Source organism: Trachypithecus francoisi, unplaced genomic scaffold (assembly GCF_009764315.1).
Source record: "Trachypithecus francoisi isolate TF-2019V2 unplaced genomic scaffold, Tfra_2.0 Lachesis_group20, whole genome shotgun sequence".
NCBI classification, from domain to species: domain Eukaryota; kingdom Metazoa; phylum Chordata; class Mammalia; order Primates; family Cercopithecidae; genus Trachypithecus; species Trachypithecus francoisi.
Window position 1 is genome coordinate 17,509,995 of NW_022681466.1, and position 19,417 is coordinate 17,529,411.

Consider the following 19,417-nt stretch of genomic DNA (forward strand, 5'->3'; position numbering starts at 1 on the left):
TTGCACCATTGCACTCCAGCCTGGGCAACAAGAGTGAAACTCCATCTCAAATATAATAATAATATTTACATCCCTTAGCATCATAGCAAGACTCCATCTCTACAAAAAATTTTAGAAATTACCTAGGCATTGTGACACATGCCTGTAGTCCCAACACTTTGGGATGCTGAGACAGGAGGATTGCTTGACCCCAGGAGTTTGAGGCTGCAGTGTGGTGTGATCGCACCACTGCAATCCAGCCTGGATGACACAGCAAGACCCTTTCTCTTAAAGAAAAAAAAAAAAGTATAGATTGGGCATGGTGGCTCACACCTGTAATCCCAGCACTTTGGGAAGCTGAGGCGGGCAGATCATTTAAGATCAGGAGTTCGAGAACAGCCTGGGCAACATGGGGAAACCCTGTCTTTACTAAAAGTACAAAAATTAGCTGGATGTGGTGGTGCACACGCCTGTAATCCCAGCTACAGAGAAGGCTGAGGCACAAGAATTGCTTGAACCCAGGAGGTCGAGGTTGCAGTGAGCCTAGATCATACCACTACACTCCAGCCTGGGAGACAGAATCAGACTCTGTCAAAGATATAAATAAATAAAAAAGTACAAACCTGGACCTTGCCATCTCAATTTTCTGTCTGATTTCCAACCTTTCCCTCACCCAAATCCTTCACGTGCGCAATTCCTATGACCTTAGTCTCTGAGTAAAAGAAAATAAAAGAAACAAAAGACCAGCTGCAGTGGCTCACGCCTGTAATCCCAGCACTGTGGGAGGCTGAGGTGGGTGAACCACTTGAGGTCAGGAGTTGAAGACCAGCCTGGCCAACATGGTGAAACCTTGTGTCTACTAAAAATACAAAAACTTAGCCGGGCATGGTGGTGCATGCCTGTAATGCCAGCTACTCAGGAGGCTCAGGCCGGAGAAATGCTGGAACCCGGGAGGCTGAGGTTATGGTGAGTTTAGATCATGCCACTGCACTCCAGGCTGGGCGACAGAGCGAGACTCTACCTCAAAAAAACAAAAAAGAAATTAAAAAAAAAAAGGTAAAATCACTATGCACTGTACTTGGTCCACAGAATGACCAACAAATGTTTGTTAAATGAATGAATGAATGAACTATTCGGTTGATAATACCTTCTCAAAGCTCACTATTTCCTTTGCCTTTATGGCACTCCTTTTTCTTGAGATTGAGTTTTGCTTTTATTGCCCAGGCTAGAGTGCAATGGCAAGATCTTGGCTCACTGCAACCTCCGCTTCCCGGGTTCAAGCAATTATCCTGCCTCAACCTCCCGAGTAGCTGGGATTACAGGCATGCGCCATCACATCCAGCTAATTTTATATTTTTAGTAGAGACAAGGTTTCTCCATGTTGGTCAGGCTGGTCTCAAACTCCCAACCTCAGGTGATCCTCCTGCCTTGGTCACTGGCCCGGCCTTTTTTTTTTTTTTTGAGATGGAGTCTCGCTCTGTCGCCCAGGCTGGAGTACAGTGGTGTGATCTCGGCTCACTGCCACCTCTGCCTCCCGAGTTCAAGCAATTCTTCCTGTCTCAGCCTCCTGAGTAGCTGAGATTACAGGCACCACCACCAGGCCTGGCTAATTTTTTTTTTTTTTCTTTGAGACGGAATCTCACTCTGTTGCCCAGGTGCCCAGGTTAGAGTGCAGTGGCACGATCTCGGCTCACTGCCAGCTCCACCTCCTGGGTTCACACCATTCTTCTGCCTCAGCCTCCCGAGCAGCTGGGACTATAGGCGCCCACTACCAAGCTTGGCTAATTTTTTGTATTTTTAGTAGAGACGGGGTTTCACCCTGTTAGCCAGGATGGTCTCGATTTCCTGACCTCGTGATCTGCCTGCCTCGGCCTCCTAAAGTGCTGGGATTACAGGCATGAGCCACCACGGCTGGCCTTTGACACTCTTTTATTCTGGTTCTGCTATTACGTCTCTGATCTTCCCTCCATCACTCTTTTATTTATTTATTTATTTTAATTATTTATTTTTTTTGAGACGGAGTCTCGCTCTGTCGCCCAGGCTGGAGTGCAGTGGCGCAATCTCGGCTCACTGCAACCTCCGCCTCCCGGGTTCACGCCATTCTCCTGCCTCAGCCTCCCGAGTAGCTGGGACTACAGGCGCCCACCACCGTGCCCGGCTAATTTTTTTTTTGTATTTTTAGTAGAGACGGGGTTTCACCGTGTTAGCCAGGATGGTCTCGATCTCCTGACCTTGTGATCCGCCCGCCTCAGCCTCCCAAAGTGCTGGGATTACAGGCGTGAGCCACTGCGCCCGGCCTATTTATTTATTTTTGAGATGGAGTCTTGCTCTGTCACCCAGGCTGGAGTGCAGTGGTGCAATCTCGGCTCACTGCAACCTCCACCTCCTGGATTCAAGCGATCCTCCTGCCTCAGCCTTTCCAGTAGCTGGGACTACAGGTGCGTGCCACCACGCCCGGCTAATTTTTTGTATTTTTGGTGGAGAGGAGGTTTCACTGTGTTAACCAGGATGGTCTCGATCTCCTGACCTCGTGATCCGCCTGCCTCGACCTCCCAAAGTGCTGAGATTACAGGCGTGACCCCACCGTGCCCGGCCTATATATTTGTTTTTTGAGACCGCATCTTACTCTGTTGCCCAGGCTGGAGAGTGCAGTGGCATGATCTTGGTTCACTGTAGCCCAATCTCCTAGGCTCAAGCAATCTTCCCATCTCAGCCTTTTGAGTAGCTGGGACTACAGGCATGCACCACCACACCTGGCTAACTTTTAAAATTTTTATAGAGATGGGTTTTTGCCATGTTGCCCAGGCTGGTCTCGAACTCCTAAGCTCAAGCAGTCCTCCTGCCTCAGCCTCCTAGTGCTGGGATTACAGGCATAAACCACTGCGCCCAGCCCTTTTCTCATTCTTTAAGTGTGATGTTTCCTAAGAGTGTAATCTCAGCCTTCTTCTTTTCTTTCTTTTTTTTTTTTTTTGAGACGAAGTCTCACTCTGTGTCCCAGGCTGGAGTGCAGTGGCACAATCTTGGCTCACTGCAACCTCTGCCTCCAGGGTTCAAGCAATTCTCTTGCCTCAGCCTCTGTAGAAACTGGGATTACAGGTGCACACCACCACACCTGACTAATTTTTGTATTTTTGGTAGAGACAGGGTTTCATCATGTTGGCCAGGCTGGTCTTGAACTCCCAACCTCAGGTGATATGCGCGTGCCTTGGCTTCCCAAATTGCTGAGATTACAGGCGTGAGCCACTGCTCCCAGCCAACCTTCCTCTTTTCAATGAACCATTCTGTCTTAGAGTTCTCATCCATCTAATGCCTTTACAGCTCACTTCTGTGCAGGAGACTCCCACACCTGTATTTCCAGACCCAACCTCTTTCCACTCCCATCACCCCCATTTCTAACTCTCTATGGAACATAACAGCTTGTTCCACTATTACCTTATAATTGTACATTCTTTTCTTTAGGACAGTTCCTCCTCCTCAATGGTTCTTTTCTATTATTACTGCCATCATTGTCCTAGTAACTCAGGTCCAAAGCCTGAGTCACCCCTAACCTCTCCTCTCCCTCAGCCCTGGCCTCTCCCTCCTGTTTTATCCAAGTCCTGTTAATTTCCTCCCTAGGGGAGAGAGTAGAAAGGGAGGTGAATTAGGAAATTATTACAATAATCTAGGCTTGAGAAAATGACATGGAGCAAAGGAGTGTTGAATGGGGAAGTGGAAAATATTCCCTGAAATATTTTGAGTTTTTACCTGAAATAAAGGTTTGCTTTATTTCCATGAATGTATCTGTCTTCCCTAAAGGTATATCTACTCCCTTCATGGCATGTATTTGCCTTCATGCATTTTATTAATATACATCAAGGGTCTGTTGGTATTTTATTTTTGTATTTTTATTTTTTTTAGAGACAGGGTTGCCCGTGGTGGAGTGCAGTGGCCCAATCATACCTCACCATAACCTTGAACTCCTCTCCACTCAGCCTCCCAAGTAGCTGGAACTACAGACATGTGCCACTACACCCAGCTGAGTTCTTGTTTGTTTGTTCGTTTGTTTTTGAGACGGAGTCTCACTCTGTTGCCCAGGTTGGAGTGTAGTGGCGTGATCTTGGCTCACTGCAACCTCCGCCTCCCAGGTTCAAGTGATTCTCCTGCCTCAGCCTCCTAAGTAGCTGAGACTACAGGCGCATACCACCACACCCAGCAATTTTTTTTTTTTTTGAGATGGGGTCTCACTCTGTCGCCAGGTTGGAGTGCAGTGGCGCAACTGCAACCTCTGCCTCCTGGGTTCAAGCGATTCTCCTGCCTCAGTCTCCAGAGTAGCTGGGACTACAGGCATGCACCACCACACCCGGCTAGTTTTTGTATTTTTGGTAGAGTCGGGGTTTCACCATGTTGGCCAGGCTGGTCTCAAAGCCCTGAGCTTAGGTGGTCCGCCTGCCTCAGCCTCCCAAAGTACCGGGATTACAGGCGTGAGCCACCGTGCCTGGCCTAATTTTTGTATTTTTAGTAGAGATGGGGTTTCAGGCCAGGCGCAGTGGCTCACACCTGTAATCCCAGCACTTTGGGAGGCCGAGGCAGGCAGATCACCTAAGCTCAGGAGTTTGAGACCAGCCTGGTCAACTCAACATGGTGAAACCCCATCTCTACTCCAAATATGACAATTAGCTGGGCATGGTGGTACATGCCTGTAGTGCTAGCTACTTGGGAGGCTGAGTCACAAGAATCACTTGAACCAGGGAGGCAGAGGTTGTGGTGAGACAAAGTTGCACCACTGTACTTTAGCCTGGGTGATAGAGCAATGCTCTGTTTCAAAAAAAAAAAAAAAAAGAGATGGTGTTTTACCAGGTTGGTCTCAAATTCCTGACCTCAAGTGATCCACCCGCTTCAACCTCCCAAAGTGCTGGGATTACAGGCATGAGCCACCTCGCTCTGCCTGTGTTTTGTTTTTTTGTAGAGACATGGTCTCACTATGCTACTCTGTCTAGTCTTGAACTCCTGGCCTCAGGTGATCCTCCCACCTCAGCCTCCCAAAGCACTGGGATTACAGGTATGAGCCACCATACCTGGCCTCTCCCTCCCGTTTTTAATCCTATCCTCTGCTTTATACTTATTTTCCATTTCCCCATTCAACACTCCTTTGCTCCATGTCCTCATTTTCTCAGGTCTGGATTATTGCAATAATTTCCTAATTCACCTCCCTTTCTACTCTTTCCCCTAGGAGAACATACTCCAACTATGACCTAGTCATCTACCAACTCTGCAGTCACCCTCCTGTGATCACATCCCTTGTGATCTTCTCAGCCAGATGTGATCCCTTTTTCCCTCCAACTCAGATAACATTTGGTTTGTATCCCTAGCATGATTCTTATTACACTTTTTTTGTTTGTTTGTTAATGTGTATACATGTCAACTTTCTCACTAGATGAAAGCCACTGAGGGCAGGAAATCAGACTCTATCTATCTTTCCAACATAATATACCACACAGTGTCTTTTTTTTTTTTTTGAGACAGAGTCTCACTGTCACCCAGGCTGGAGTATAGTGGCATGATCTCGGCTCACCGCAACCTCTGCCACCTGGGTTCAAGTTTCTCCTGCCTCAGCCTCTGGAGTAGCTGGGATTACAGGTGCCTGCCACTGCAACTGGCTAAGTTTTGTATTTTTAGTAGAGATTAGGGTTCACCGTCTTGGTCAGGTTGGTCTTGAACTCCTGACCTCGTGATCCACCCGCCTCAGCCTCCCAAAATGCTGGGATTACAAGCGTGAGCCACTGTGCACACAATGTCTTATACCAGCAGGTCTTTGATGTACATTAATAAAATGCATGAAGGCAAATACATGCCACAAAGGGAGTAGATATACCTTTAGGGAAGATAGATGCATTCATAGAAATAAAGCAAACCTGTATTTCAGGTGAAAACTCAAAATCTATATACTTTTTTTTTTTTTTTGAGCCAGAATCTCACTCCGTCACCCAGGCTGGAGTGCAGTGGCGTGATCTCAGCCCACTGTAACCTCTGCCTCCCAGGTTGAAGCGATTCTCCTATCTCAGCCTCCTAAGTAGCTGGGACTACAGGCACACGCCCCAATGCCCGGCTAATTTTTATATTTTTTGTAGAGACGGGTTTCACCATATTGGTTAGGCTGGTCTCGAATTCCTGACTTTGGGTGATCCACCAGCCTCAGTCTCCCTAAGTGCTGGGATTAAAGGTGTGAGCCACTGCGCCCAGTCAGAAAACTCAAAATATTTTTAGGGAACATATGTGTGCCTAGAAAAACAGATGTGCCCTGAGAGATGTGTGTCTCAGAGAATGAATAGGCATGTTCCAGGAAGCATACAAGCATATATGGAAAAGGCAGGATGCCCCAAGAAATGGACATGCATGTACTCAAGGAGGCAGATATTTCAACAAGAAGGAAAGTTCCTGAAGAAGCTCAGAGTGGGCTGGGTGCGGTGGCTCACACCTGTAATCCCAGCACTTTGGGAGGCCGAGGCAGGTAGATCACGAGGTCAGGAGATCGAGATCATCCTGGTTGACATGGTGAAACCCCGTCTCCACTAAAAATACAAAAAAATTAGCCGGGTGTGGTGGCGGGGCCTGTAGTCCCAGCTACTCAGGAGGCTGAGGCAAGAGAATAGCGTGAACCCGGGAGGCGGAGCTTGTGCACTCCAGCCTGGGCAACAGAATGAGACTCCATCTCAAAAAAAAAAAAAAAAAAAAAAAAAAATTAGCTGGGCATGGTGGCACACACCTGTGGTCCCAGCTACTTGGAAGTCTGAGGTGGGAAGATCCTTGAGCCCAGGAGGTGGAGGCTGCAGTGAGCCATGTTTGTGCCACTGCACTCCAGCCTGGGTGACAGAGTGAGACTTTGTTTCAACAAACAAACAAACAAACACACAAGGAACTGTTCGCTGTGGAGATGGCAGTTTTCTGACCCCAGGGTCCAGTGCCTTGAGCTTCTTCCAGATCACATACGTCTCCTGATTGCTGGCTTTAGCAGACACCAGGGGGCAGTGTGTTGCTAGGCTGTAGGCCACACCCAGTCCAGGACAATGTAGGATGAGGGCAAGGGACGTGGAGGGGGGTTGTGAACCTAGTAAAGGAAGCCCCCACTGCTTTCTCCCACAGTTGTGAGGTCCTTAGGAATGGATTCTTGTTGCTCAGTCAGGGTTCCTCTTCTCAGGCCCTGGGAGTAAACTGAGGCACAAAGAAGGGGAATAGTCAGGGCTCCTGGGCAGCCTCCTGCTTCTCTTGCAGGAGTCACAAGCAGAGATTTTTCCTTTGCCCCTTCCCCCACACCTCCCCAGTTGCAGGCCCCCAGCTGCTGTCCAGACCGGAAGGGAGTCTCTTCCTGCTTGTTTCCTGGAGCCGAGTTTGGATAAGGGCAGGAAAGGCCCGCCTGGGAGGAAAGAATATAGGGGTGTGATCTTCATGGAGGCAGGGAGCAGGGGGGGCAGGTGAAATGAACAGAACAATGGGCCATCCAGATTTTTCCAGTTCTACTACCCAGAGCTGAGGGCCTGTGGGAGTGGCAGGGAAGGACACACGTTCCACTGAAATGGGAAGAAGGACATTGTACAAAAAAAGTTTTATTTTGAAGATTACAGAACTTGTGCCATGACCCCACCTGGCTTCCATTCCCAGCAATCCAGGGATCTGTGGTGGGGATGAGAATGAGAAAAGGGAGTAAGAGGAGAGGAGGGAGGCCTGGTTGGGGTGGGGAAGTGGAGTAAGGTGGTTGTAGAGAAGCTCATGGCTCCCTAGGCCTGGGCCTCACTGTCTTTACTCCTCCATACTACAAGAGTGATGAGGAAGGGGATGAGGCAGATGGGGGCTATGATCATGGCCAGGAGTACATCCTCTGGGGGGTCGGAGAAGGTGGGTTGCACCAGGGAGCAGTTGGCAAAGTGGATCTGGTGAGTCTCAAAGATGATCCTCTCTGCCAAGGGATTGGGGAAGCCCAGGTCAAATAACTCCGCAAAGTGCTCCAGGCAATCTCGCAGGGTGCTATAAGGCCTAGGGGCAGAAGAGGACTTGAGTGAGGAAGGGGGTGGGCCCAGGGAGAGGAGTGCCCCACATTCACTCAAGGTCTACCTGCAATGAGCAGGCCCACCCCCTGGCCTAAGCCACCCTCACAGGACTGCCCCTACCTGCTAATCATGGCCCAGTCGCACCAATCCTTTTCGATAGAATCCATTTGATCCTTATAATGATTCCAGCAACATTGGACAGCTGTCTCATAGTTCTTCACCGTCCCCTCTGTAGGTACAGATGCTGCACAATGACCACACCCCTGCCCCTCCCTCCAAGCCCTCCTGCCCAGGTGCTTGCAAGGTGAACCGCCTGTCTTCAAACGTGGGAACCCTTCAGAAAGTTTCCCTAGCAAGACATTCTGGCTGAGGACAGAGTCCCAGCTCAGGAATCATGTAATGACTTCCATGTGCTAAGCACTTTCCATCCCAGCCTGATAAGAACTTCCACATACACCTTTTCCTGGGGTCTTCTAGCCCACTTGTGAGGTGGGCAGCTCAGAGCTGTGCAGGGGCCGACCTGCACGTAGGAGGACAGGGAGAAAGACCCAAAGAACCCCAAGAGAGAACGGAGGGGAGTTTAGTGGGGCATCAGCTGGGGTGGGGCAGGCCTTGTGGGAAAGGGACCCTCCCCACTGAACTTGCTCTCGTCCTTGCCCTCGGCCACCCTTCCACACCCCGGGTACCCACCTTCTGACCCCGTTGTGCCTGTGGTGGGAAGAGGCTGAGCCAGGGCCTCATGGGGCTTTAGGACCGCTGTGGGAAGAAACGGGAGAGGAGGGTAGCATAGCGGGGACCCAGGCAGTGGAGCCTGCGACGGGGTTGGGGGGCTGAGACCCTCCGTAAACAGGGCTACCTTGGAAGAAAAGGAGGAATAATCTAGCCCCCACGGACGCCTCAGTGCCGAGGAGGGAGGGGCTGGCACCAGCTCCTAGTCACTCACACCCAGGCCCAAAGCCCCCTCACCTCTGGCCAGCTCCTGTCCTCCGAAGCCCTCTCCGCGGGGCCGGGGCCGGCACCCCAGCTTTCCCCGGGTGGGAAGCAGCTCGCGCTGCGCCCTCCCCGAGGTGGGGTCAGGGACCGTCCGAAGGCCAGTGCTGCTCGGTCCGTCGGTCCGCACCCGCACCCCGGGCCCGTTCCGGCCGCGGCCATCCAGCCCCTCTCCCCTCTCCCCTCCGGGGCCTCCCGCGCCTCCCGCCCGGGCCTCGGGGCGCCGCGCTCACCGCCCAGCAGGAGGAGGAGGCGGAGCGCTGCCGGCCGCCCGGCGCGGGTCCTAGGGAGCCACGGGCCGCCGGCGCGCTCCACCCGGAGCCAGGCCATCGTGCAGCTAGGAGGCGAGGAGCGGCGGCTGCGGTGAGCCGGGCCCGGGTGTGGGGGCGCCTATATCCCCAGCCCAAGCTGCAGGAAGCCGCGCCGCTTCCTCGGAGGGGCTGGGACGGCGGCGGCCACGTGGGGGGCGGGGGCGACGCCCGGGGCCAGAGGCTGGAGTGGGAGTAGCTGCCGCACCCGCGCCTGGCGCCCGAGGCTCCCTCCGCCTCGCCGGCGTTGGCCCACCCTCTCGTAGCTCACCCCGCGAGGCTGGACAGCTCCCGGAACCCCGGAACCGGGATCTATTTCGGGGGCTCGGCTGCGTGGCGCCCAGGACTCTCCAGGGTCTCCCAGGATCGCTCCCCGGATTCGAGTCGCGCCCTCTCTCTTTCGGGTCTGTAGGGGTCGGCAAGCTGCTCTCCTAGACCCGGAGAACAGGGAGGAGGCTGGGAGCTCCAGCGGCCTCTCGACGCCGCTGCATCAAAAGGGCTCTCCTGGGTTGTGGGGCAAGGGGCACCTGGAGCTGAGCCGGGCAGCTCAGGGTTCCTTATCCTATCCCTAGGAACACCCGCTGATGTCAGCCCGCCAGCCAAAACCAGGGAGGAGAAGCGGGAGCCGGCCCTCCAGAGTCGGGAAAAGGTCTGCGGAGTGGGGTAGAGGGGAAAGCAAAGTCCAAATACCCTCCCTTCAGACACCTCCTGGGGCCTGGACCCCACAAACCTGTTGTGGGGAGCGGGGGGACAAAATACGATGACTATGTTTCCAGGAAGAAGGTGCCACAGTTCTTCAGGACCACGGTTGGGAGAAAGAAGGGAGGGGTTTTAGAACCTTCAGTGTGCCACTTCATGTGCCTGGTGAGTGTATCACCATTTTACAGACCGAAAAGCTAAAGCTCAGGGCCAACAGCCCGGGATTTGAATTCAAAGGCTCTGGATTCTAATTCTGTCTTCCTACTCCCCAGATATAGGGCCTTGAATGACACATTTACCTTCAGGACTTCTCGTGTAAAATAGGGACACTCCCTTCCTCACCAACCAGTGACGATGGCAGCTGTGAAAGGGCACTGCACTCGCTAAATGCTAGTTTCCTTTCCTCTTTTCCTAAGTGACTTATCTAAGGTCACACTGTTAAAGAAGCAGCAAGGCTGAGCCTGGGCCTCCAGGGGCCCTGATTTCGCCCACACCACAGCTGCCTCTTGTGTCCTGGGCCAGAGGTTCATTACTCTGAAGCAGCTGAGGAACCCAAGAGCTGGTTTGGCCATGACGTTCAAGTCCCAGACACAGCTGTCAGCACCAAACTTTCCTAAATTACTCCCAGACGCTGACCTTTGGACTCAGCTGCTGCTGTTTTCCCAGTTTACTGATTGCTGCCCACCACAAATTATCTGTCATGATCTCTCTTGAAGTCTTCATCTCAGGATCTCAAGCTCTTGGATCATGGGCACAGATAACCTGTTGTCCTCCTCTATGGTCAAGAGGCTGCTTTTGCAAGGAATCCAGTGGGAGAGAGTCAATGGCCTGCTTGATGTGAACTCCAAAGTCCTCCTGGTAAGGATCATTTCTATAATGATTCAGAAAAGAGCCAGGCAGTCTCCAAGACTTTTCAGGCTGGAACAAAATCTAGTCCTTCCTGCCTGCCTAGGATTGCTCCTTTCAAGAAGGAAGCATGGTAGATTTCTGGATGATAAGATGGGAGGAGGGAGCAAGGAGGTGCAGAAAGCAAAACAAGCCATTTTCACTGGGTTGGGGCCAGAAACACATGAGCCCACTATGGGTTAGGACTGGGGTTGGGGTCAAGATTAAAGGGGACAAAAGCAAATGTTAGATTTAAAATAGAGCCTGGGCATCATAGTGAAACCCTGTCTCTACACACAAAAAAAAAAAAAAAAAATTTTTTTTAATTAGCCTGGCATAGTGATATGCACCTGTAGTCCCAGCTACTTGGGAGGCTGAGGCAGGAGGATCACTTGAGCCCCAGAGGTCGAGGCTGCAGAGAGCTGTGATTGTGCCCTGTCTCAAAAAAAAAAAAAAAAAAAGGACAATATGGCATAATGATAATGGATAAAATTTAAAAATGATGGGGATTCTGAAGGTAGGTTCTGCCTCTATCTTACTGCAAGTAACTTGGACAGGTTATTTCACATCTCTGGAGCTCAAGATTTTCATATGTAAAATGGCCTTTAGATCAAAAAAGAAAATATAGGTAGCTTGGTAGGAAGTTCCTATTTTATTTTTATCTTACTTTACTTTTTAGGAGCAGAGGCTCACTCTGTTGCCCACACTGGAGTGCAGTGGAAGAATTCATGGCACGCTGCAGTCTTGAGCTTCTGGGCTCAAGAGATCCTCCTGCTTCAGTCTCCCAAGTAGCTAGGACAACAGGCATATTTTTTGTAGATACGGGGTCTTGCTTTGTTGCCGAGGCTGCTCTCGAACTCCTGGCTTCAAGCAATCTTCCTGCCTCAGTCTCTTAAAGTGTTGGGATTCCAGGCATGAGCCACCGCACCTGGCCCTCAGAAAGTTTTATTTTTAGACTAGGATTGGGGTTAAGTTTGCATCATGATGTTGAGACCTCCAAAGGAGAGCTTATTGTAGTCATTCCTGAGCTCGGGTGTCCAAACTGTCTAGTTGGAGAATCTGGGAATTTTCTCTCGTTTTGATTTTCCTCTTCCACTTTTCCATGCCAGTTGGATGTTTGAATGTTTTTATTGACCTCTGAGAGCATCCTGGTAACTGAGGGTTTACTTTGGGGGTCTTTGGAGATGAATAGGGACAGGAGACCTCACCTTTCTTTTCCATGTAGCCATAGGAGATAGTCCCACGATCTGATGATCTGTAGCAATGGGTGGAGGAAGGGCTGTATTAGAAACAGAAGCTGGTTTTGTCATGGGAAGTCCCCTGTTTTCCACTGCTGAGGGCCCTTACCTTCCCTTTCTAAGCCCCTTTCTGTTTTTGCTATTAAAAAATACACTTTTTAAATCGCAAGTAATATATAAGTATATACTAGTTGCAAAATATTTAACCCAGAAAACTTTGTATCCTCACTCCTATCTCATTTCCCACATATTTTGGATTTTTTTTAAAGAAAAGCATAAATGGGATTTTATACTCCTATTATTCAGTGACTTTTTTTTTTCTTGAGATGGAGTCTCGCTCTGTTGCCCAGGCTGGAGTGCAGTGGCGCAATCTCGGCTCACTGCAACCTTCACTTCCCAGGTTAGGTCATTCTCCTGCCTTAGCCTCCTGAGCAGCTGAGATTACAGGTGCACGCCACCACATCCAGCTAATTTTTGTGTTTTAGTAGAGACGGGGTTTCACCAGGTTGGCCAGGTTTGTCTTGAACTCCTGACCTCAAGGGATCCACCTGTCTTGGTCTCCTAAAATGCTGGGATTACAGGCATAAGCCACTGTTCCCAGCCTCAGTGACTTTTAAAAAACATAACACTCTTGCTGGGTACTCAGCTCATGCCTGTAGTCCCAGTTACTCGGGAGCCTGAAGCAGGAACTTGAGCCCAGGAATTGGAGAATAACCTGGGTAATATAGTGAGACTCTGTCTAAAATAATAATAGTAATAATAATAAAGAAGCCAGGCACAGTGTCTCACACCTGTAAATCCAACACTTTGGGAGACCAAGGCAGGAGGATCACTTGAAGTCAGGAGTTCAAGACCAGCCTGAGCAATATGGCAAGACGCTGTCTCTACAAAAAATAAAAATACAGCACTTTGGGAGGCCAAGACGGGCGGATCACGAGGTCAGGAGATCGAGACCATCCTGGCTAACCTGGTGAAACCCCATCTCTACTAAAAAATACAAAAAACTAGCCAAGCGAGGTGGCGGGCGCTTGTAGTCCCAGCTACTCGGGAGGCTGAGGCAGGAGAATGGTGTAAACCCGGGAGGCGGAGCTTGCAGTGAGCTGAGATCCGGCCAGTACACTCCAGCCTGGGCAGAGCAAGACTCTGTCTCAAAAAAAATAAATAAAAAAAAAATAAAAATAAATTAGCCAGACTTGGTGGCGCATGCCTGTAGTCTCAGCTACACAGCAAGCTGAGATAGGAGGATCCCTTGAGCCCAGAATTTCAAGGCTGCAGTGAGCCATGATCATGCCACTGCACTCCAGCATGGGCTACAGAGTGAGACCTTGTCTCCAAATAGAAAAAGAAGAAAGAAAGGTAAGGGAAGGGGAAGAGGAAGGGAAAGGGGAAAAAGGAATGAAAGGAAGGAAGACTTAGTAATATGTCTTGGATATCTTTCCATGATACTACATATGTATATATGCCTCTTTCTTTTTAACTGTACGTAGTATTGCCTTTAGTCTTTTTTTCCCCCTTATGTCCAGTGAAATCTAGGGTATTTATTTATTTATTTATAATAATAAATTATTTTGAGATGGAGTCTTGCTCTGTTGCCTAGGCTGGAGTACAGTGGTGTGATCTCAGCTCACTGCAACCTCCGCCTCCCAGGTTCAAGCAATTCTCCTGCCTTAGCCTCTGAAGTAGCTGGGATTACAGATGCCCCCTACAAGGCCCAGCTAATTTTTGTATTTTTACTGGAGACAGGATTTCACCATGTTGGCCAGGTTTATCTCAAACTCCTGACCTCAAGTGATCTGCCCACCTTGGCCTCCCAAAATTCTGGGATTACAGGCGTGAGCCACCATTCCTGGCCTGGAAATCTAGTTTTTTGTTGTTGTTGTTGTTTGTTTTTGAGACAGAGTTTCGTTCTTGTTGCCCAAGCTGAAGTGCAATGGTGCTCTCTCGACTCACTGCAACCCCGTCTCCCGGGTTCAAGTGATTCTCCTGCCTCAGCCTCCCAAGTAGCTGGGACTACAGGTGCCCAGTACCATGCCTGGCTAATTTTTGTACTTTTAGCAGAGACAGGGTTTCACCATGTTGGTCAGGTTGGTCTCCAACTCCTGACCTCAGGTGATCTACCTGCCTCGGCCTCCCAAAGTGCTGGGATTATAGGCGTGAGCTACTGCGCCCAGCCGTAAATCTAGTTTTTAAGTTTCTTACACATTTCCTTATTCCTCTGCCCCCCACCACCTAGGGCTTGGAAAGAGAGGGATCTGGTTTTCATTCAACTGGACATTGTCCTGAGACTTCTGGCCCCAGTGTAGGTTAATTCCTCATGAGCAGGAATCCTACTACTGTCCTACTGCCACTCCCCTTCTTGTTACAGGCCAAGGGTCATCCTGCCTGGAGCAGGGCAAAAGGTGACTTGCCCCTTGGAAAGAGTGGCATCTTTAATCTTCAACCTCCACCCCCACCACACACACAAATCCAGAGCCACCCAGGAGGAAGTAAAAAGTGCTAGGGCCTTCTACACCTTGAAATTATATGTGGAGCATCCTGCAATAAACATCTCTATGGTGCACAGTCATTCACACATGCTGGCCTCTCCCCCAGCTGTCTGCGAAATGAAGAGCAGAGCACAAGAGATGTGAGAAAGAGTCAGGATCGGGGAAGCCAGAAGTCCTGGCTGGCAGGGGCTGATCCTTCCTAACTAGAGAGAGGAGACAGACTTCTTGAGAGGGCAGGGAGACAGCAGGGAGAAGTAGAGGAGCCATAGCCAGGGAGCCAGCTAAGGAAGGGAAGACAAAGGAATGGTGATACAACTACTCCATCTCTCCCTAGCCTCCTCATCTCCAGAATGATGGCACACGTGGGAGGGGCCTGACTACCTTTCAGGGGGAAAAGTAGTCATTGGGCTGGGTGCGGTGGATCATGCCTGTCATCCCAGCACTTTGGGAGGCCAAGGCAAATGGATCACCTGAGGGCAGGAGTTCGAGACCAGCCAGACAAACATGGTGAAACCTCGTCTCTACTAAAACTACAAAAAATTCTCTGGGCATGGTGGTGCCTGCCTGTAATCCAGCTACTTGGGAGGCTGAGGCAGGAGAATCGCTTGAACCCGAAAGGCAGAGGTTGCAGTGAGCTGAGATTGTGCCACTGCACTCCAGCCTGGGCAACAAGAGTGAAACTCTGTCTGAAGGAAAAAAAAAAAAAACCACTGGAGAAGACGGGGTCCTTCCAGAGAAATTGATCAAGTCATATTACTCATCAACTGCTGGGGACCTAACAGTCACTACCATTTATTAAGCACTTACTCTAGGCTGCATAGTGTGTCTACTGACACATGTGCTGAAAGCTTTGTATGTATGTCTTAAAGCCACACCACTATAACATCAGAATTATCTTCTCCATGTGTGAAATGGGGAAACAGGAGGAGAAAGTTTACAGTCCCAGAGCTAGTAATTGGCAGAGCCAGGATTTAAACCCAGGATAGCTTGATGCTAAAGTTCATGTCTTAGCCATTATGATTTATCACCTCCTCTCACTCCACATCAGAATACCAATTTCTTACTGGGTCTGGAAAGGAGGAGAGAAGGATAGAGAGTTTCTTCCAGGACCAAATTGACTCCTCCACAAATAGGAAGATCCCCAGAGTGTGTGCACACACCCTCCTCCTCCTTCCTTCTCCAACCCTGGCTGGACAATGACATCACATGGTGGAGGCTGTTTTTTCAAAAGAACCCAGGCCAGATTTACAAGAATGATGCTCAGGCAGCGTGACTGTCAAGGACCGTGGCCAAGTGACCCATAGCACACACCCAGCAGTGCTGAGAACACAGCTAGTCCCTTAGCACCTGGGGCTGACTCATGGCTGCTGTAGGACCCAATGCCAGATGCCAGGATTGCTTTCTCCCTCCATTCATTAGGATTATCCTATGAAACCCTCCCCAGGAACCCTTCTACCCCATCCTGGCACACCAGGAGCCTGGATACTGCATAACACAGGTGACTCACGTTTGTTTACCAAGCCTTGAAGATGACAGGCAATATGCTGATATGCTCAATGCATCATACAAATTGTTTTATTTAAAACTGAACTATTAAATTACCTATCATAGCAACTTACTTTACAGACAAGGAAACTGAGGCTCAAAGGTTAAATAAGGGCCAGGCATGGTGGCTCACTCCTGTAATCCCAGCAGTTTGGGAGTCTGAGGTGGGAGGAGGATTGCTTAAGCCTGGGAGTTTGAGACCAGCCTAGGCAATATAGGGAGACCCCGTCTCTACAAAAAATTATCTGGGCCTTGTGGTGTGTGCCTGTAGTCCCAGCTACTTGAGAGGCTGAGGTGGGAGGATTGTTTGAGCCCAGAAGTTGAGGCTGCAGTGAGCCATGATCATGCCATTGTACTCCAGCCTGAGCAGCAGAGCAAAACCCTGTATCAAAAACGAACAAACAGGCCGTGTGCGGTGGCTCACGCCTGTAATCCCAACACTTTGGGAGGCAGAGGCAGGTGGATCACCTGAGGTCAGGAGTTGGAGACCAGCCTGGCCAACCTGGTGAAATCCCATCTCTACTGAAAATACAAAAATTAGCCGGGCGTGGTGGCACATGCCTGTAATCCCAGCTACTTGGGAGGCTGAGGCAGGAGAATCGCTTGAACCTGGGAGGTGGAGCCAGGCAGTGAGCCAAGATAGTGCCACTGCACTCCAGACTGGGTGACAGAGCGAGACTCGGTCTCAAAAAAAAAAAAAAGAAGTTGGAGCAGTGTGAAGAAGAGGTGAAAACAACCCCCAGACCGACCAAAGCCCGCGTGCCTGCTGTTGCATCCTGCGTCCAGCGCCTACATCCCGCCACCATTGCTGCCACCACCATGCCCAAGACAAAGGCTGAAGGGGATGCTAAAGGAGATAAAGCCAAGGTGAAGGACAAATCACAGAGAAGATCTGCGAGGTTGTCTACTAAACTTGCTCCTCCAAAGCCACAGCCCAAGCCTAAAAAGGCCCCTGCAAAGAAGGGAGAGAAGGTACCCAAAGGGAAAAAGGGAAAAGGTGATGTTGACAAGGAGGGGAATAACCCTGCAGAAAATGGAGATGCCAAAACAGACCAGGCACAGCGAGCTGAAGGTGCTGGAAATGCCAAATGAAGTGTGTGCATTTTTGATAACTGTGTACTTCTGTGTACTGTACAATTTGAAATACTATTTTTTATCAAGTTTTTAAAAATGCAGAATTTTGTTTTACTTTTTTTTTTTTTAAGCTATGTTGCTAGCACACATAACACTTCATTGTTGTTTTTTGGGGAAGGGGCATATGTCACTAATAGAATGTCTCTGCAGCTGGATTGATGTGGGGAAAACACATTTCCCTTCTAGTTTTGAAAGATTTCCTCTTGGCTCTCAGGAGGAGGGATTTCCTGACTTTGACACACATGGCCACCTTGGCACAAAAGCCTTGTGCTATGGAAAAACAAATTCATTTTTATGTCCTCTTCTCCCTTTCCATCCTTCAGCATAGACTTAACTCCCTGTAAGCCCAGACATCTGTTGGGACCTGACCTCTAGTCATTGGTTACTAGTGTGTCAGGCAATCTGGACTTCCCAGTGATGCCACTGAGATGGCACTTGTCAAAAGAGCAGTGGTTCCATTTCTAGATTGTGGATCTTCAGATAAATTCTGCCATTTTCATTTCACTTCCTGAAAGTCAGGTTTGGCCTGTGAAAAGTTGTTAAACAACATACTAACTGTGAAATGTCAATCCTTACTCTAAACTTTCCCTGTTCAGAGCATCAGATGAAGACTTCATTGGGTTTTATAGTGGCTTTCTGATTTTTGGTAGTCCATTGAAGGAGAAGGGAGTTTGAAAGTTGTTGTATACTGTTAACGATTGTCTGCCCATGTCCTCCCTGAAACGCCATGATTGTTTATGGAAAGTATCTTTAATAAAGCTGGATACAGCTTAAAAAAAATATAAGTCAACTTGCTAGAGAGAATCGAATAGGAAAGAATGAGGAAGATTGGCTAGAAGGGCAACCCCACAGGGCCCCTCAGGGCACAGAGGTCTTTCCTCACTCAGTACTGCCCCTCTCCTGATTATGCTTACTTTGTCTATAGACAGTACCTTTTCACATTCTTTCCTGCAAGGCACATTAACACATTAGATGGACAATGAAAAAAAATACAGGCTGGTGCGGTGGCTCACGCCTGTAATCCCAGCACTTTGGGAGGCTGAGGCGGGTGGATCACAAGGTCAGGAGATCGAGACCATCCTGGCGAACACGGTGAAACCCCATTTCTACTAAAAATACAAAAAATTAGCCGGGTGTGGTGGCGGGCGCCTGTAGTCCCAGCTACTCGAGAGGCTGAGGCAGGAGAATGGTGTGAACCCGGGAAGCGGAGGTTGCAGTGAGCCAAGATCACGCCACTGCACTCCAGCCTGGGTGATAGAGCCAGACTTCATCTCAAAAAAAGAAAGAAAAAAATACCTTATTTTCTGGATCATAAGCAAGGATCCAACATATGTTAAGCAAACATGACACTAATAACACGTGTCTTTAATGTGTGATATCTGTACTGTGAGCATAATATTACAAAAGGCAATATTTTCCTCATCTGTAAAATGGGGGTGATAATAATATCTGTAAGTTACAAAGTATAAAGCACTTAAAGCACAACTCGGCCCATAGTTAATACTACATTATTCTTATTACTGCCTTAGTGCTTAAGAGCACACACTTTGGAGTCAAGTAGACCTGGGTTTGCATCCCAGTTCCATCGCTTATTTGGCTGTATCAGACTTTGTGTGACAGGGCACAGTAGCTTACGCTTGTAATCCCAGCACTTTGAGAGGCTGAAACAGGCGAATCACGCGAGGTAAGGAATTCAACACCAGCCTGGCCAACGTAGTGAAACCCTGTCTCTACTAAAAATACAAAAAATTAGCCAGGTGCAGTGGTGCACATCTGTAATCCCAGCTACTTGGTAGGCTGAGGCAGGAGAATTGCCTGAATCTGGGAGACAGAGGTTGCGGTGAGCTGAGATCGCACCACTACACTCCAGCTTGCGCAACAGAGCGAGACTTCGTCAAAAAAAAAAAAGACTTTGTGCAAGTTACTTAACTCCTCTAAGCTTGTCATCTTATCTGCAAAATGGGATCACTAGCATGTATCTCGCTGAGCGGTACAGATGAACTATGTAAAGCATTTGGCCCACTGCCTGGCACTACTAAGCATGCGATAAATGGAAGTTACTATCATAATGTGTAACACATATAATTATGACAATTATATTTCCAAGATATTCTGGGATCTTTACAATTTCA

At 49.3% G+C, this 19,417-nt stretch overlaps 2 protein-coding genes and 1 long non-coding RNA gene across 5 annotated transcripts; 2 read left to right on the forward strand and 1 right to left on the reverse strand.

Annotated features, from left to right (window-relative positions):
* Positions 1-7,539: 7,539 nt before the first annotated feature.
* Positions 7,540-9,456, reverse strand: RAMP2 (receptor activity modifying protein 2). Its single transcript, XM_033182916.1, has 4 exons — positions 9,224-9,456; positions 8,691-8,756; positions 8,121-8,229; positions 7,540-7,986 (listed from the first exon to the last, which is right to left on the reverse strand). Exons 1-4 carry the CDS (start codon positions 9,318-9,320, stop codon positions 7,731-7,733), a joined length of 528 nt encoding a protein of 175 aa, XP_033038807.1. The 5' UTR covers positions 9,321-9,456; the 3' UTR covers positions 7,540-7,730.
* An 82-nt stretch (positions 9,457-9,538) lies between these two features.
* Positions 9,539-16,222, forward strand: LOC117066942. Of its 3 annotated transcripts, none has more exons than XR_004430552.1 (4): positions 9,539-9,702; positions 9,871-9,947; positions 10,714-10,855; positions 15,655-16,222. It is a non-coding gene; the product is annotated as an uncharacterized LOC117066942 (long non-coding RNA). The 3 variants fall into 3 exon arrangements; XR_004430554.1 differs by lacking the exon at positions 15,655-16,222 and adding an exon at positions 14,486-15,189; XR_004430553.1 differs by lacking the exon at positions 15,655-16,222 and adding an exon at positions 11,562-11,703.
* A 561-nt stretch (positions 16,223-16,783) lies between these two features.
* LOC117066477 (non-histone chromosomal protein HMG-17-like) lies at positions 16,784-18,323 on the forward strand. The gene has a single exon (XM_033181902.1). It carries the CDS (start codon positions 16,971-16,973, stop codon positions 17,241-17,243), a length of 273 nt encoding a protein of 90 aa, XP_033037793.1. The 5' UTR covers positions 16,784-16,970; the 3' UTR covers positions 17,244-18,323.
* The last annotated feature ends 1,094 nt before the right edge of the window (positions 18,324-19,417 follow it).

Bases quoted from the DNA above. Each gene is read 5' to 3' on its own strand.
- RAMP2 (XM_033182916.1), bottom strand. From the start codon at position 9,320: ATGGCCTGGCTCCGGGTGGAGCGCGCCGGCGGCCCGTGGCTCCCTAGG. The intron at 8,757-9,223 runs GTGAGCGCGGCG...TTCTTCCCACAG, and splicing joins CCTCCTCCTCCTGCTGGGCG to CGGTCCTAAAGCCCCATGAG. The intron at 8,230-8,690 runs GTGGGTACCCGG...CTGTACCTACAG, and splicing joins AGGCACAACGGGGTCAGAAG to AGGGGACGGTGAAGAACTAT.
- LOC117066477 (XM_033181902.1), top strand. From the start codon at position 16,971: ATGCCCAAGACAAAGGCTGAAGGGGATGCTAAAGGAGATAAAGCCAAG.